Source organism: Micromys minutus, assembly GCF_963924665.1.
Source record: "Micromys minutus genome assembly, chromosome: 21".
In the NCBI taxonomy this organism is placed as follows: domain Eukaryota; kingdom Metazoa; phylum Chordata; class Mammalia; order Rodentia; family Muridae; genus Micromys; species Micromys minutus.
In genome coordinates, this window is record NC_137956.1 from 47,851,444 (window position 1) to 47,869,108 (window position 17,665).

Here is a 17,665-nt window from a genome sequence, read left to right on the forward strand (position 1 = left end):
AAAACAAACTACTGTAATCCCAGAAAGGAAAGGAGAGAGACAGACAGACAGGCAAACAGGCAGACAGACAGACAGACAGAGAACTATAAATTCTAGAGAATACAAAGGAAATCGCTGAGATTCGCTCACATCCAAAGCTATCAGCTGACACAGCATCAGCTCTAAGTACCCCCGATTTAAAATGCCTTCTATGTCAGACACAAATCCATCCGCTCTGTTAGATCACAGCACTCTGTTTAATGCGTTCTCTGTTTCTAAGCTCCTCTTATTTATACGGATCATGTGCCAGATGCTGGATGCTTGCTGTATGTCAGATCTATGATGCTCTCCGAAAGACACAGATTTGTGTCTCCGTGGTTTGGAAGATCTAGCTCTCCGTCGCTGCAGAGCAGACCTACAGTTACTCGAGAAAAATGACTTCTCTGATGAACCCCACTGAAAATTTCCCTAGCTGGAGTACTTCACGTTACCACAAAGCATGTGGTGGGCCGTCCCCCGTGGCATGGGCATCACCGTTCAGTCATGGAATCTGTGCTCTGTCTCCACAGGGGGGCGGTGGTTTATCAACTGTCAATTTGTAAAGTGCTCTCCCAGATTATCTGATGGGAGATAAGAAAAATGAAAACACATTTCATCGTCTTCTCTGTGAAAGTAGCGTTAGCAAGCGCAGCATGTTTCGTTCTGCTGAGAGGACAGAGATTCCAATGCCAGCAGGAAGACGAGGCTTCGCCAGTGCCCGCCTGGTAGTTGTGGTCACAGAGTTTGATGGTTCCTTCCATTATTGTTTTGGATTATTAGCTGCTGTATGTTTTATATAGTTATTATAGTAATGCTGCCACAATAGGCATTTGCCAGTATTAACATCCATAATATACCGGTTGTAGCTGATACATTTTCCATTGCTTTATGGAGAACACATTTTGACCAATTACTTCCCATCTGTAAACATTTATTCACTGAACAAATATTGACCTAGTGTCATTTATGCCCCTGCTCAGGGCCTGGAAACAGATGTAATCACGGCGAACTCAAGTCATTTCATGATGTCTGCACCATGAAACAATAAAGTGGATGACTAAGGGGGCATGCAATATTCTTTCTGTGTGTGCACATGTGCATGTGTGCACCTGTGTGTGTGCATGTGTGCACCTGTGTGTGTGCATGTGTGCACCTGTGTGTGTTCATGTGTGCACCTGTGTGTGTGCATGTGTGCACCTGTGTGTGTGCATGTGTGCACCTGTGTGCACCTGTGTGTGTGCATGTGTGCACCTGTGTGTGTTCATGTGTGCACCTGTGTGTGTGCATGTGTGCACCTGTGTGTGTTCATGTGTGCACCTGTGTGTGTGCATGTGTGCACTTGTTCACATGTGCATGTGTGCAACTATGGATGTGGATTAAGTACACAATCATGCATGTAGAGACCAGAGCTTAACATCTGTGTCTTCCACCATTTTCCCTTGTTTTTGTTTGTTTGGTTGGTTTAGTTTGAGGCAGTGAATCTTCAGTGAACCTGGGGTTCACTCTTTGCAAAGCTGTTAACTGACGTGTTTTTCCTCCCAGCACCAAGCTCCCTGGACAATGACTATGAGACTGGAGCATATTTACAAACACCTTGGCCACAAGCTTTGGTTTGTTCCTCAAGTTCATAAATTAATAACCCATTTATTCTAAACGGAGTTCTGCCAAATGGCAGGTTAGCTCGGCTAACATTTGTGTCTCTTCCTTAGGCTTCCCCAGAGCCAAATCCTCCCATACCTCGCTCTATCCCAGAATTCTCTTTGCCTCCCAGATGTCCCAGCTTCTATCCTACCCTTTCCTATAGGCCATAGGTTTTTATTGACAACTGATGCATCCACACAGCACATAAGATATCCTCTCTACACAAAATTGGTTGGCCAGCAAGCATCCTGTGCAAGAATTCCTTCTCTGGGAAGACATAAACAACATATAACTCTCCTCAGAAGACCCAAATGTATGATAGCACCAAGCTCTCTGTGGGGAACTAAGGGTTTTAACAGAACACAGAGGACGGCGGCACACCTGCGCTGAGAAGTCCTCACCCAGCACGGGTTCCTCGGAGCCACATACACTGAGTCCCCTCGGTTAACCTCCAGCCTGCACATCCTACCACCTCCCAAGTCCACAGAGTTACATCCAACTGGCTGGGCAGTTCGGGAGAGAAACACTGAGGTCAGGAGAGTCTAGTGACTATCCTCACAGCTGGCTCTGTGAGGGGACACCCACAGTCTACATTCCTGTCTCGGGGCTTCTTGCAAGTCACCACATCACATCATCACATCATTACATCATCACATTACATCATCATGTCATCACATCATTACATCATCACATCAGCACATTACATCATCACATCGTTACATCATCACATCATCACATCATTCCATTATCACATCATCACATCATTTCATCATCACATTACATCATCATGTCATCACATCATTACATCATCACATCAGCACATTACATCATCACATCGTTTCATCATCACATTACATCATCACATCATCACATTATCCCATCATCACATTATCACATCATTTCATCAACACATCATCACATTACCATCACATTACATCATCACATCATCACATCATTCCATCATCACATCATTACATTACATCATCACATCACCACATCACATCATTGCATCATCATATTACATCATCACATCACATCACATCATCTATCATTGCATCATCGCATTACATCATCATATCACATTACATTGTCACATCTCATTACATCATCACACCACTGCATCATCACATCACATTACATCATCACATCACATCATTGCATCATCCATCACTTTGCATCATTACATCATCACATCATCACCTCAGCTGACCTAATGAAGGAAGTGTCTTTTGTTCTCAGAGGATAGCCATGTACAAAACTGCAGAACTAGGCTCACAGGTACACATTAGGGCACCTGGCTTTTACTTCAGGTAACCTCAGACGTGAATGCCACAAAGTCACATGTCTGCCACCCGGAGAATGCCCAGAGAGCACGCCGTGCTGCCTGTGGGCTATCCAATCCCCAAATGCACAACCTTAGGCTAACTGTGAGGAAAGCTAGACCAAGGCACACTGCTTGAGGGTCATCCTGAAAACCGGTGGGCTCTGGAAACTCGAGGTGAGAGGTAGAGAAACATCCCAGATTAAAAGATGAATAATTTAATATGAGGTCCTAGATCAGAAGCCAGTTGTCTCTTCTGAATACAGGATGATTCAGAAATGAGGTGGAGAAATGAGGCAGATGACGTAAGCCTGGGTCACTTTAACCTCCTGACTGGATCGCTGCATCCGGTTAGGTAAGACGCGGTCCGTTTTCTTCCCAAGTACGCTTTGCTCGCCAGTGGCTGAGAGGAGCAATTCGAGGAAATGAGAAATTAATATTTGGGAAATCTAGCTAAAGGGCTCGCAGAAACGGCTTGATTGTATCGTTTGCAATCTTCCTATAACTATTATTTTTTAGTGGGGGGTGGTTTATAGGCTCAACACTTGTCTGACGTGCTCAAGGCCCAGGCTTGGATCACCGGCCAGTAAGCAAACAAACAAGTCAGATAGGCACAGAGCCTGTAGTTTCAGGATTTAAGAGGCTGAGGCAGGATCATCACAGGTTTGTGGGTCAGCCTGGGTCACCCAGCGGTCACCTATTTAGAGAATCAAAAATAAATAATTTTAAATTAATAAATTTAAATTTTTAAGGTGGGCCCGTGGTAGCAGGACAGGGTGAGTCTGCGGTTTTCAGGGGAAAGTACGATCCAGGAGCAGTGTCCTCTGTGGGCTGTCGGCCCGGGATGGAGCTCAGCCCTTCCGGGCGGACAGTTTGCAGCTTCTCGCTGTTAAGGACTGTTGCCGATTTACGCTTTCTGCTTCTGGAACTTTTAAACTGGCTTAGTACCAGAAAGAAACACGGCAGCGCTTACATAAATAATCAGTTTGGCAATAAAGCCGTTGGATCCACAGGCAGCTCCGGTCCTTGGGGATGGGAATTTTCAAAAAGCAAGCAAGCAAGCGGCTGTGGTCCAGTATCCCCTGTAGAAGGCCTGCGGCTCCTTCGCTGCTTCGGAGGTGCGAGCATCAGTCTGGCCTCCCGGCTTCTGGTCTCAGCCACACACAGCACTAGAGGGAAATATTTTAGCCTCTCCAGGGCCCCACTGAAGAAGGCTGTGTTGTGTAAACAGAGGAGAAAAGAAACCGGAAAGCCCTGGAGGAAAATGGTGTTAGTAACGGAAAGGAATTGGTGCTCTAGGCAGCTCAGGCCGGTCTGAGAAGGAAGGAAATGCGACCTGGCAGGAGCCTCTCTGTGAGAGTCCCTGTGAGCGTGTGTGAGGTCGTAGCCACTGGCCCGGAGGAGGTAAATCCAGTTTGCAGACCCTTTCACAAAAGGCATCTAGGCCACTTCCTCTCACGGCTTGCGACTGCTCTCTCCTGCTTGTGGAGATGTCCCAAAGGCGAGCTCAGGGCGGCTGTAAACTCCTGGGATGCAGGCTCGTGATGAAGAGCCGGCAACGCCTTTTAGTCGGGGGTACAGTATACGCACAGCACAGTCATCAGTGTACCTGAGAGGCTGAGGCTAATCTGTTGGCATCTCTCCTCAGTCTTCATGTGTCCTTGGGACCCGCACACTAGATCACCATCTCCAGCCGGGAGGTTTGCTGAGGTCACGGAGCCCCGGTGAGCACGTATGTACCGAAGTCTTTAACTTTCACATCTTTAATGCACCACATTTAAAAATTCCCGTCTCAGCAGCTGAAAATATGCTACATAGCCCAGGACAGACAGACACACCTCCCTCCGTTCATGATGAGAGTTGGTGGTGGTGGTTGTTTTTATTTTTATGTGCGTTGAGTATTCTGCCTGCACTATGGTGCTGAACTAAGTGCGTGCAGTTCCCACAGACGTCACAAGGGGGCATCAGGCTCCTGCTTCTGAAAATCTAGGCAGTTGCGAACCTCCATGTAGGCGCTGAATATTGAACCAGGGTCCTCTGGGAGAGCATCCTGTGCTCTTACCTGCGGAGCCAGCTCCTAGGCCTGTTTTACTTCTGTTTTGGTAATATTGTCATTGAGACAAGGTCTCACTGTGTAGCCCTGGCTGCCCTGAAACTCACCATGTACAAGAGACTAGCTGTGCTTAATCCCAGCATTTGGGAAGTAGCAACAGGTGAATTTGAGTTCAAGGACAGCCAGGTCTACAAAGAGAGAGAGAGAGAGAGAGAGAGAGAGAGAGAGAGAGAGAGAGAGAGAGAGAGAGAGAGAGAGAGATCAGGGATGGGGGGTTTGGAATGTGCCTCCAACCTCTGTGTGTGTGTGTGTGTGTGTGTGTGTGTGTGTGTGTGTGCACTTGAGAGAGAGAGAGAGAGAGAGAGAGAGAGAGAGAGAGAGAGAGAGATATCAGGGATGGGGGGGTTGGAATGTGCCTCCAACCTCTGCCCAAGATGACAAGCTGGTAACCAGCTTCTTGTTTTTATGTTCACCCCAAAATAATTTCCTGGATTCCCATCAGCTCCTTCTGTTCTTCAGGCTAATCAAGTTGAGCCATCCCGGAGCTTTGCGCCTTCAGCACAGTGAGTAGTGGCTTCAGGGGACTGGGCAGTGGCTAATTCTAAGATTCTAGAGTGGCTTCCAGGGCCTAGGAGACTTCCATCTTGGCCCTGCTCTCACGATGTCACCCAGGAAGCCACTCAGCCTCGTTGACTTCAGATCCTCATCTATGAAACACCACTGAGCTGGGGATGTGTCCTAGGTGGTAGAGCACTTGCCTAGAATGGCAAAGCCCTGGATTCCAACCCCAGCTCTGGGTAAACTGGGCATGGGGAAGCAGAACTTGAAGAATCCTTTTGGGCTACATTTTGAGCTTGACACCACCCTGAACTACTTGACACCCTGTCTCAGTAAAGAAGGCAGGTGGCTTCCTGTACAACCTTGAGGGCCTGGGTTCAGGTCCTGCCTTCCCAGAACCCTGTAAAAGAAGCCCAGTGTGACAGCATGCACCTGTATTCCCGGGGCTGGAGAGTTAGAGGCAGGAGGTTCCCTGGGGCTTGCAGTTCAGCTTGATCTAAACAAAATGCTGAGCTCAAGCTGGGTGGGCAGGGGTGGCACATACCTTTAATCCCAGCGCTCTGGAGTCAGAGACAAGCCTCTGTGAGGCCAAGGCCAGCCTGGTCTACAGAGCTAGTTCCAGGAAACAGGGCTACACAGAGAAACCCTATGAAAACAAACAGTACTAAGCGCAAGGTTCAGTTAAAGAATTCAAAAAGATCCAGTGGGGGCTATTGAGGGAGACACCTGGTGTTGACTTCTAGCCTTAACATCACACACACACACACACACACACACACACACACACACACACACACACACAAGCACACATGCAAACATACTTTAAAAACTGCCATTGATCACTTCTGTTAACATATAGGACATGTAAACAGAGGCTTGTGACAGGGCTTTTCACACCCCTAGCATTTTCCTCTCTGTCTCAGACGTGCCCACTCCCCCACATCCTATCACTAAGGGCTGCGTTACCCCTGTAAGACCCGCTATAAGACAAGAGAACAAAGCAAGGCCAATTGGGCGACCTGTGGGATTCTGTTTGCTCAAATCTTCTTTTATCCCTCCCAGTCTGATGAAGCAAGAAGTTCAGGTTCAGAATTCAAGGACGAGGTTCCTTAGGGTACCTCTCAGGCTCTGACCCAGCTGCTGAAACTCACTACCCTTTGGCCATTCCTTGCCAATGGTGTGATCTGCCCTCGAGAGACAGATCCAACGAAGACATGCCAGTCTTGGAGGTGGGCTCGGAGCTGTTTGAGGTTCCGGGTGTCAGTGTTCCTGTCACGGGGCAGGCACTGCACACACTTCAGATGGTCACATACCCTTGTGTTCAGCAAATACTTCTCCCCACGGAGCGGGGAACAGCCCGAACCACAGCCTGAAGTAGGCTCCCCAATATCCTGCTACTCAAACTGTGAAGAATGACCCCAATGTGGGGGTTGGGAACAATTTGGCACTGGGGTGACTGCCCAAGGAGAGTAACAAAAAAGTGACTCTGGGAATTCCCTCCCCACTGGAGCTGCACACATGGGTACAGGAAATAGAAGATGATCGGTAAAAGTGTCGGGAGCTTTCTCTGAACCTACTCTCTTCATCCGGTATGTGTAAAATGATGCCAGTGCCCAGCAGCCCGGGTAACACTGCACAGTGCAGTGCCAGGCTACGCCCTCCAAGCATGGGTGTGTGCATCTAGTTAGTATTTGATTCTGTGTGTTGTGTGAGTGTCTGTATCTCTGCCCATGCGCCATGTGAATGCCTGGTGCCAGTGGAGACCAGAAGCTACAGGATCCCCTGCAACTGGATTTATCGACAGTTGTGTCTGCTGGGAATAGAAACTGGGTCCTCTGTTAACCCCCTGGGCCACTGCCACCCTCTGGCTTTCATTTTTAAGGACACTGAGATTTGGGATAATGATTTGTACAATTTTAACTTGTCAAATGTCATGAACTAAACCAAACTGGTCAACTCCCTTCTATCTCTGTCTCTTTCTGTCTCTGTCTCTCTGTCTCCCTATCTTACTTTCTCTATCTCTGTCTCTCTCCGTCTCTGTCTCTCTTTCTCTCTCCAGAATTTAAACTAGAAGTGTGTAGTTGCTTGCACTAGGGCTGGGTAAGGGGCATACCCAAAGAAAGTCAGAAACAGGAAGTACAGAGGCATCATATTTGTGACAAATGACTTATCCGAAGGAGCCAGCTCTGGTCTGGAGTGGCACTGCCAGCCCTGTGACTCAATTTCTAGAACTGGCTGAGGGACATAGTCATTCTGAGACCCAGAAGGTAGTGGATCTCCCTCACGTGGTAACTGTGATGGGTTTCTCTGAACCATTAAACAAGTAGAGACCCCCTCTGCTGAGGACCCCCATGCTGGACCTTCCCTATGAGGGTCTATTTCCTGTAGCCAAGGGGGACTGTCACATTTGGGGACACATGCTGCCCAGGTTCTGAGTACATAAGCAGGCAGGATGACTATCAATCCCTCATCCCCACTGAGGTCTCACAGACACAGCACACAGTAGGAGTTTGGGGGATGGGTGGTGGTGGCTCACACCTTTAATACCAACAGTCTGGGGGCAGGGGCAGGCAGATCTCTGTGAATTCAAGGCCAACCTGGTCTACAGAGTGAATTCCAGGACAGCCAGGGTTATACAGAGAAATCCTGTGTTGAGAGAGGGGTGGGGGGGGAGTGGGTTTGGGAAATTCCCAAGGTCTAGCCAAACCCAGCTGGACAGGATTTAGGATTTTCATTTTCCCCAAAATACTTGGATTCTGTATTTTGCAAATACATTTCAATGGTTCCAGAATTTCCATAAACATAACTTCTTTGGACCCATCTCAAAGCTCAGACTAGGACAGGAATTCTCCTCAGTGTTGTATTGCTTCTAGAAGCTTCTGGGCCATGGACCGTTGTCTGGACATTCTTGCTTAGAGAAGCAAGATTGAGAGGCAAGGAAATCACTTACCTGTCACCTCTTCGAGTCCTTACCCACCTCCTCTGTACCCGCCCTAGCCAGCCTGCTCTCAGGGATGGATTACAGGGGGGCCTCCCAAGGCAAAGAAGTACCTGCGCCAAACATGGCCGACAGTGACTGCTTGCTGGGTTTGGAAGCCTCACCTAAGAATGAAGGTTAGCAATGCACGTGGGGTGGTTGACGGCTGACAGTGTTTGTGGCACTATCTGAGCATGTGTGCTGGAGTGATTAATGAGGCATGAACACACGCGTGAGAGATGAACACACACGTGAGAGGAAGCCAGCAGCCTCGGCCTCTTACCTCGCAGGCCTCCGAGGAAACCCGTTGTGCGAAGCAGAGACGAAGCCCCTGTAGGCTGCTTCACTCTCACCCTCGAATTGAATCTGAGACCTGGATGGCTGGGTTCAAAGGCAGCAGGAGGAGCTGGGAGCACTGTCCCAGAAGACACATGGGGGGCCAGGTAGGGAAGATGTCGGCAGTGCCAACACAGAAAAACCAGCTGGGCAGACAGTCTCATCACGTGTTCCCGGTGTCCTGGCATGCATCTATGAACCTGTGTACAGCTGAGCATGTGGCTGCGTATGCCAAGGTGGCTGCTTGTTACCAGACCTGCCTGGCCGGGGCTCCTCCCATGGGAATGATGCCAGCAGGTGGTGTTACCATGGGCAGCCTCCTGTCAAAGCCCATTGTGAGTGACTGGAGAAGGCAGCAGCTTTCCCAGCTAGTGCCACACGCGCACACAGACACTCCGAACCACACACATGAGGATGTACATGCACGGCCACTTTCATAGTCTGGGACAACCTGGTGTTTGTGTGTGGTGGGGGCATAATGGATGGGGTCCCAGCTCTAGGGGTTCCAGTTGTGAAATCAGCTGGGCTTTCTTGATCTTTTAGGACACAAAGCTGCTGCTGGGTTGAGGACACATGGGGGCCGTTCACTTTGCTCAGGAGCTATTCTGTCATAATAGGGGTTCAGGGTAGGGCTACTTCCTCTGACTCATGGTTTTCAGGAAGCCATTCTTGTACCCAAGTTCTCTGGTAGAGAAGATCTGGGATTTTGGAGGTAGTGTGTGTGGGAAAGGGTGTACCCTTCTCTGCTTTCTAGATATGCTTGGAATATCCCCAGTTTTCCAAACACTTCCTGGATGGCTTTATACCAAATCTCCTCACAGACCCCTGTGCTCATCATCCTGGCTACCTTTTTCTCCTTGGCTGGTGGCCACTCTGACGGATGTCAGCAGATCACTCGGATCCTGTTCTCTGTCCTCTCCAGACCCTCACAATCCCCAAGGACTCTTCCTGTAATGCTCTGAGGAAAGCGAAACAGACACATCGGTCAAAGCAGCTGGATGGAACAGAGACAAGATTGGTGCCTCTCTGGCTGTTGAGCTAGCTCAAGGAGCTGGTAGTTGGAAGAGCCACACCGCCTTGACATGGGAAGGAACTCACAATATTCAGCCACCAGGGGGCAGGCTGCACCTGCTGGACCGCTGACCCATTTCTGGGACTTCATGCTTGGGCATGAGTGTCTTTATAGGTAGGAAGAATGTGGTATGTAAGCCCCCCCCCCCCCCCCCGCCTAGAGGGGCAGGTAGAAGACATCCCTGGGGGTATAGGCAGACGAGGAGTGTGACTAGAGAGTCCTTGGGCACGGTATTCAATGGGAAGAATCTGTGTGATGAAAATAGGGGGTCTTGGTGAGTGGGTGGATTGTGATGGTGAGGGTGAGCTGTTGACCCCTTAGGGATGACGTCATGATCCAATCTCAAGCATGTGCCCATGTTTTGGTTATGTAAGCTGACGGACTCCCCGACATTGATAAACCTGGCTCGAGTTCTTCTATCAACCCACAGACAAGCTCTAGCTAAGAGACACCGATTCCTTTTGCAAAAAAACGTTATCCACGAGTGAGAGCTGGATAAGAGCACTGGCTGCTCTTCCAGAGGACCCAGGTTTCAATCCCAGTACCCACAAGGCAGCTCACAACCGTCTCCAGTTCCAGGGGATATACCACCCTCTTCTGGCCTCCTCAGATACCAGGCACACACATGGTACCCAGACAGGTAAAAACATCCATGCATATAAAAATAAATCTTAAAAAAGAAGTCATCAGTGGTTCCAGTTTACCCACAGGTTGAAGTCCAAGTGCAGCCTGGCCTTCTGGGCTAAATTACACAGCCTTCTCTGTGCAGGCTGGATGCAGAAATCCACTCACTCAGAAGACTGAGCCTCTAGAGATGACTCTGGGTAACGGTTCTATGAGGACCCCCCACAGAATAAGCCAGCTCTTCCCTATGACATCTGTAACTTTTTCCCTGTGTACCTCCTTGGGCTGTTTTGTCAGACCCAAGCTGTCAATATTAAAGCACAGCGAATTAGTGTGGGTAAGGCACGCTGCAGTCTGCCTGCGCTGAAGTGGGGCTCCTTAGGACTTTCTTAGAACCTTGGCCTGGTACCCACTATGAGAGAAGCAATGTTTGCTAGAGAAACCTCACCCAAGTCCTAACAGATCCCAGAGAGACAAAGACCTGAGGGCAGGCTCCACGGTGCACCCACCTGACCATCCACCAGGAGTCTCTCTCTGTCCAGAAACGACTTCCTCCCTTCCCAACAAGATAATTGCCACCTTTAGGCTCTGCTATTGAAAGGGAGAGTTTGAGCAAAGTACCCAAGACCTTAAAGGCAGACTCAGAAAAAGACAGTGACCAAGAGGCAGCACAAAACACACACACACACACACACACACACACACAGACACACAGACACACACACACACACACACACACACACACACACACACACATACACACCCGAGGGGACAAAGCACCAAGAAACAACCTGGAGCAGAGACTCAAGGATGGAGAACCAGACTAGCCCTTCTCTGTGGGCACCCAGGCTTGGAGGTCATTTCTTCCTTGCATATCTCACTCCTTAAGCCCAACTGGTAGGCAAGGCTTGTCCACCCTCCTTCCACGATGCATCTGGGGTCTCTTCAGTTCTCTCCGTCCCCACAGCCACCAGATCCTTTCCAGGTGGGTTCCTCTACCTTTTGCATTGCTCCCGACCAACCGTTAGCTGGCAGGAACCCAACCATTCCATACTCCTTCCCACTAAGGAACCCCCAGGGTCCCCTGATTTATAAGGCTCTGCTTGACCTGAACCCCGTCCTTCAGCAGACCTGGACTCAAAGCCTGTGTGTCTCCTTCAGGACTACTTTCCACACATACCAAGAGCTCACCACCACACTCACTGGAGTACGGGCTACCTCAGGGCTCTTCCAGTGTCTCCATCCTCCCCGCTTTTCAGGTTTTCCTATACGCTGCAATGTGTGGCCCCTCAGGGCTGATGTCACCAGTTCCAGCTTCACTTGCCTTGTGTTTAATCTCTGAGCCTTCATCTCTCTCTCTCTCTCTCTCTCTCTCTCTCTCTCTCTCTCTCTCTCTCTCTCTCTCTCATTGGTACTTTTCCCTAATTTCCCATTGCCCTGTTTTTACTTCTCTTTCCTCTCCTTGTTTTGTCTTGTCTTTTTCAGTCTTTCCCACTGGTTTCCAGTTTAAGGAATTGTGTTTAAGTAAGCCTGATACACACCTTTAATCTCAGCACTTGGGAGACAGAGGAAGAAGACTCTCTGTAAATCCCAGGCGGCCTCATCTACACACGAAGTTCCAGGCCAGCCAGGGCTACATCTTGTGGTTCTGTTTTGAGGGGTGGGGGAAGGCAAGGAAGGAAAGAAAAGAAGAGAAAAGAAAAGAAAGATGACACACAGACTCCATTTGCCTATGATTCGTGGATGGCAACCACAGGTCTGAAAGCCTGAGGTTCACATTATAAAATATTTAGATTACATACAAGATCCCAGCAGCAGTACAAGTGATACTCTACAGTTAGCTACAGAGGGAAATAAGTTGGAGAGGCATTTTTAAATTTGCTATGACTCCAAGGGATGGGTACTAATTTATATACTAATTTATATATATAAATTTATATACTCATTATATGCATGAGATTGCCACATGAACTATATGATTAAAGCCAATGTTCTTGGTGGGAATCAGATCCACCACCATTTGTTTCATCAAGAACTGAAAAGCTGGGCAGTGGTGGCACACGCCTTCCACCCCAGTGCTCGGGAGACAGACGCAAGCGGATCTCTGAGTTCGAGGCCAGCCTGGTCTACAGAGTGCCTTCTAGTACAGCCAGGGCTCCATATAAAGACCCTGTCTTGAAAAACCTAATAATAATAATAATAATAATAATAATAATAATAATAATAATAATAATAAAGACAATGATGAAATAGTGTGATTTATCCAGAGGAGAGTTAAGAAGGGGAAAGACCAATGGAGAGGCTGCAAGGTCAGTGCCTAAATAATCTCTTTTGCTTGTTCTCTCAGAATGGTACCCTAGGCTGGTTTACATCCCCCTTGGCCACGAGCTTCTGGGTCAGCTGTTATAGACACAGTGAGTATAGTCCCTGATCTTCTGTTGGTCTGGGGTGATTTGCAGGCAGCCATTCACCGTATTGATAAAGGACTACAATCTGAGAAGAGCAGCTGCCACTAAAGGGTTAATAGGGCATGGATCTGAACACAATGTTTTCCCTACATTAATATGCAATAAAGCTGAGTGTGATGATGTTTGCCTTCAATCCTACCACTCAGGAGGTGGAGGTCAGCAGATCCCTGAGTTCAAGGCCATCCTGGTCTACAGAGAGAGTTCCAGGACAGCCTGGGCTACACAGAGAAACCCTGTCTTGGAAAAACAACACAATATAGACAGATAGACATATAGACAGATAGATAGATAGACAGATAGATAGACAGACAGGGATGGATGGATGGATGGACAGACAGACAGATGGGCAGATAGAGATAGATGGATAGACAGACAGAGATAGATGATAGATAGATAAAACAATACATATCAATACATATCAAAATAATATATTTGTCAAAACAGACACTCATCATGGTAAGAGCCCAAGGAGCTCTGAAGTATATTCAAAGATCTTGCACTTATAGATTTTGTTTCATAACTTCAATAGCATGAGTGAGCAAACGCTCAATCAACACATAAACAATGAACAGACAAAAGACGGGCTGGTGCTGGATCAATGAAGACTGCTTGCAGATGATCATGACTCCAGGTCTAGGAGTCTGAGGTCCACACCAGAAAGAAAATAAGAAGAAAAATACTTAATAAAATTAATGTGGGTGGATAGCAGACCTTGCCTGTGAGTGTATATGAAGTCCTGGGTTCAATCCCCAGAACTAGAAAATAAGAACAACATTAAAGCAGGAGGCGCGGTGTTTGGTTGATTTACCTATTTATTTATTTTGGTTTTTCAAAGGGTTTCTCAACGTAGCAATAAGTTCCAGCCCTGGTGGCACTGGAACTCACTCTGTAGACCAGGCTGGCCTTGAACTCAGAGAGCCACCTGCCTCCCCAGTGCTGAGATTAAAGGTATGCACCATTAGGCCAGGATCTAAATCTGGTTTTATACCAGTGGCCCAAGAGTACTATGTGATGGCCTACACCACAGAGAGGTATGGGAAACATGTGGATGTTTCAGCCCTTATTAGATGGGAGAACACAATACTCACGGGAGGAAATACAGGGACAAAGAGTGGAGCAGGGACTGAAGAAAAGATCATCCAGAGACTGCCTCACCCCATATACAGCCCCCAAACTCAGTCACTGCCGAGAAGTGCCTCCTCAGAGGCTCTGCCAGAGCCATACTGATACAGATGAGGATGCTTGCAGCTAACCATTGGACTGAGCACGGGGACCCCAATGCAGGAGCTAGAGGAAGGACAGAAGGAGCTGAAAGGGTTTGCAACCCCATGGGAAGAACAACAATATCAACCAACCAAACCCCCCAAAGCTCCCAGGGACTAAAACACCAACCACTGAGCACACATGGAGAGACCCATGGCTCCAGCTGCATATGCAGCAGAGGATAGCATTGTCTGGCATAAATGGGAGGAGAGGCCTTTGGTCCAGTAAAGGCTCATTTCCCTGTGTAGGGGAACGCCAAGGCGATGAAGTGGGAGTGGGTTGGTGGGAGTGGAAGCATCTTTATGCAAGCAAAGGAAGGGGGATAAGAAGTGGGAAGGGGTTAACATTTGAAATATAAATACATAGGATATCTAATAAAAATCGATAAAAGAAAACCGTTCCAGTGGTGGCCCTTTTCCCATGTGAACAATCCTTGGAAGTACCTTCCCTTAGACAAAGGAATCTAGGACTTAAACACGTGACCAGGTGAGTCCAGATACTCCAGGCATATCCTCTGAACGTGTGACAGGCATTAGACAAGTTGAGACAAGGCAAAGCTCGGGTACCACTGGACTTTAATGAGTCTGGTCCTTACAGCGGTCATGCTCTGGCGGGTGGACTACTTGGTACAACTTGCGTTCCTAATCAAATGGACACTTTTAGCTTCGTGGCTTGGCCGCCCCAGGATATTCTGGGGATCGCTAAGGTGCTTTGAGAAGAGCAGATATTCCTGGGTGAGTGCACCCCAAGAGCAGCTGGGACGCTTTCTCCATGCACAGTAGTACCAGAGTGTCACTTGAAGTCTTGGTTTGGGAACGAAACACTTACTTCTTGCTTAATTCCCTTAAACAGCAGCTCCTCTGCAGGCACGCCTCCCTCCTGTTCCAGGAGGGGAGTCCTGCCCCAGCAGTCTCCCACAGTGGGGCTCCATTAGGCTCTTGGCGTCTATGGGCTCGCCTCTACCAGAGACGCTTCTGGAAGTTTCTTTCCAACTTTGCAGACGCTCACCGGTGAGCACGCGGCTTGAACAGTGTCAGCTCCGGGATCACACCCCGGTAGAAAAGTAGGAAAGTTCCAGCAGGCCTCCCCTCTTGAAAGCCACCCCTGGAGAGGGGGATGGGGGAGTAGGGGGCAAGTGCGCGCGCAAGCTGGTGAATGGGCGGAGTCAGATTTTCTTCTCCAGCCGGTCTGTCCGTCAAGAGCTTTAGCTCCGCCCACACAGCGGTAATTGGTGAGCCGCACGGGCGAGCGCCCGCGGCCCGCCCCCATGCAGCACTGCCCCCGCCCACCGGTTGACAGGGCTGCAAGTCGGGCCTGCAAGTTGGAGCAAGAAGGTGCGGGTGCCCAAAGGCTCAGACCCTCCGAAGCTGGTGGGCACTTGCCTCAGGCCTGACAACAGCCCGATGCTCACGTACTTGAGTCCTGGCCCAATTATGCTCCCACAGACCCCCTTTCCATCCTATCAGTCACCCACAACCTCGTTTTTGTCCCTAAACGGCTGAACCCCTCGCCGAGGTGCCCACAGTACCACGTGCCAGCAGGTCTAGCCTCGAGGACTCTCTGTTCTGCACACCGACTCTTACCCCGGTTGCTTATGCGGACAGCACAGTGCGTGCCGGGTCTTCAGACTCTGGGCGCACCTCTCAACCCGTTTCCCGGGCCCAGCATCTCCTAAGGCTCACCGCACAGCCTAGCTCTACATCACCCCAGCTCCCTGCCCGAACCCCTCTTCAGCCTCGCTCCCTGCTCTCCTGAGGAACCCTCCATTCCCAGTTCGAACCTCAGGACGTCCCTCACCCGGAACCCACTACAGACTGCAAACGGCTCCCATGGTGTCTGGCCTCAGGGTGAATAAACCTCCCCGGGCCTCAGTCGGCGATCCCGCTGCACCCGGGGCCTCGGGCGAGCACCCCCGCGCATCCTCGATCGCTGAGCTTGCTCCATCTCCCAGGCTCCACCGCACCCTCCCACCTACCCCGAGGCCCCCTGTGCCCCGCGCGCGCGCGCCACCGCCCCAGACCACACCCCGCACGCTGAGCCCCCGACTCGGCCCCGCACCCCTCTCCCCGGCGGGCGGCGGGCGGGCGGGCAGCGCCGGCGCCGGTGGAGGCCAGTCCTCGGGCCGGGACACACCCACCCGCCCGCCCTCCTCGCTTTCCTCCTTCCCTCCCCCTCGCGCTCCCTCTCTCCCGCCCTCCCGCCCTAGCTCCGCGCTCGCTCCTTCTCTCCGTCGCCCGCTCGCGCTTCCCGCGGCGCCGGGCCTCCCGCTCCGCCTCCCCGAGCGCGGCTCTCCCGGGCGCGGCTCCGGGGTTCATGCTGACGAGGCGGCGGCCGCTCCAGCCCAGCGGCGGCGGCGGCGGCGGGAGCTGGGGCGCGGGCCCCGGCCGCCTCTCTCGGAGCGCGGGGCCGGGCGGCGGGCGCGTCCCGGCGGCGGCGAGCGTCCCACCGCGCCGCGCCCCTGCGCGCCCCCTACGCCGCGCCCCCGCGCGCCCCCCGCGCCTGGCTTGCGGGGGGCCGGGCCTGCGGGCGGCCGGCGCGGCGCGCACCCATGGACGGTCCGGCCATCATCACCCAGGTGACCAACCCCAAGGAAGATGAGGCCCGGTCGCCCGTCGCGGGTGAAAAAGGTGAGGAGGGGGCACAGGCAGGCTGCCGCGGGGGTGTGTGAGTGTACCCCGTGTCGCCGGAGTTCTCGGTGTGCGCCCGCACGGGCGTGGGGGAGGGGTGTACCGGGCCAGGAGGGTGCGTGGGTGTGGGGTGCGCCTGGAGCAGAGGGAGGCTGCGAGGATGCCTGTGCCAGCTGAGCTCCTGTGACTGTGCAGGAGCGACTGAGAAGTTGGGATGGGATATGTGCACTGCACAGAGCTGTTTTAAGTGTGCATGCAGTGCGTGTGACAGGTTGTGTGTACACCTACGTGTATGCGCAGGCCAACTGAGAGATTGTAAGGGCGTGTATGCTTCTTGCAGATTGTGTGCGTTCCTGACAGGCTGTGAGTTTGTGGACTTATGTGCAGGTTTGTATGCCTCTGACTGAGAGGTGCAGAGCTTGAGACTGTGGACCTTGGGTGCGTGTGTGCGTGTGTGTGTGTGTGTGTGTGTGTGTGTGTGTGTGTGTGTGAATGTGACCCTTCGCTGTCCAATTATCAGAATGTATTGTGTCTCTCTACTGTTAGATTGTGTGTGCATATCTGCTTTTGACCAAGATCCTGTGTGTACACAAGTGCACACATGTTTGTGCCTGTTTGTGCATAGCACAGAGAAGCCATGTCTTGAGAATATTTAGTTGGTTGTGCAAGTGGAGGAGAGAGGTGAGAACAGAGCTGACCCCACCACA

The 17,665-nt window shown here is 50.7% G+C and overlaps 1 protein-coding gene across 1 annotated transcript in view; it reads left to right on the forward strand.

The window, feature by feature from the left end:
- The first annotated feature begins 16,854 nt into the window (after nt 1-16,854).
- The window catches only part of CTDSPL (CTD small phosphatase like), a 113,525-nt gene continuing 112,714 nt past the window's right edge, over nt 16,855-17,665 (forward strand). The window contains exon 1 of the mRNA XM_080934891.1: nt 16,855-16,958. Coding sequence (XP_080791017.1) covers nt 16,880-16,958 — 79 coding nt within the window. The 5' untranslated portion in view covers nt 16,855-16,879. The remainder of the gene's footprint in view (nt 16,959-17,665) is intronic.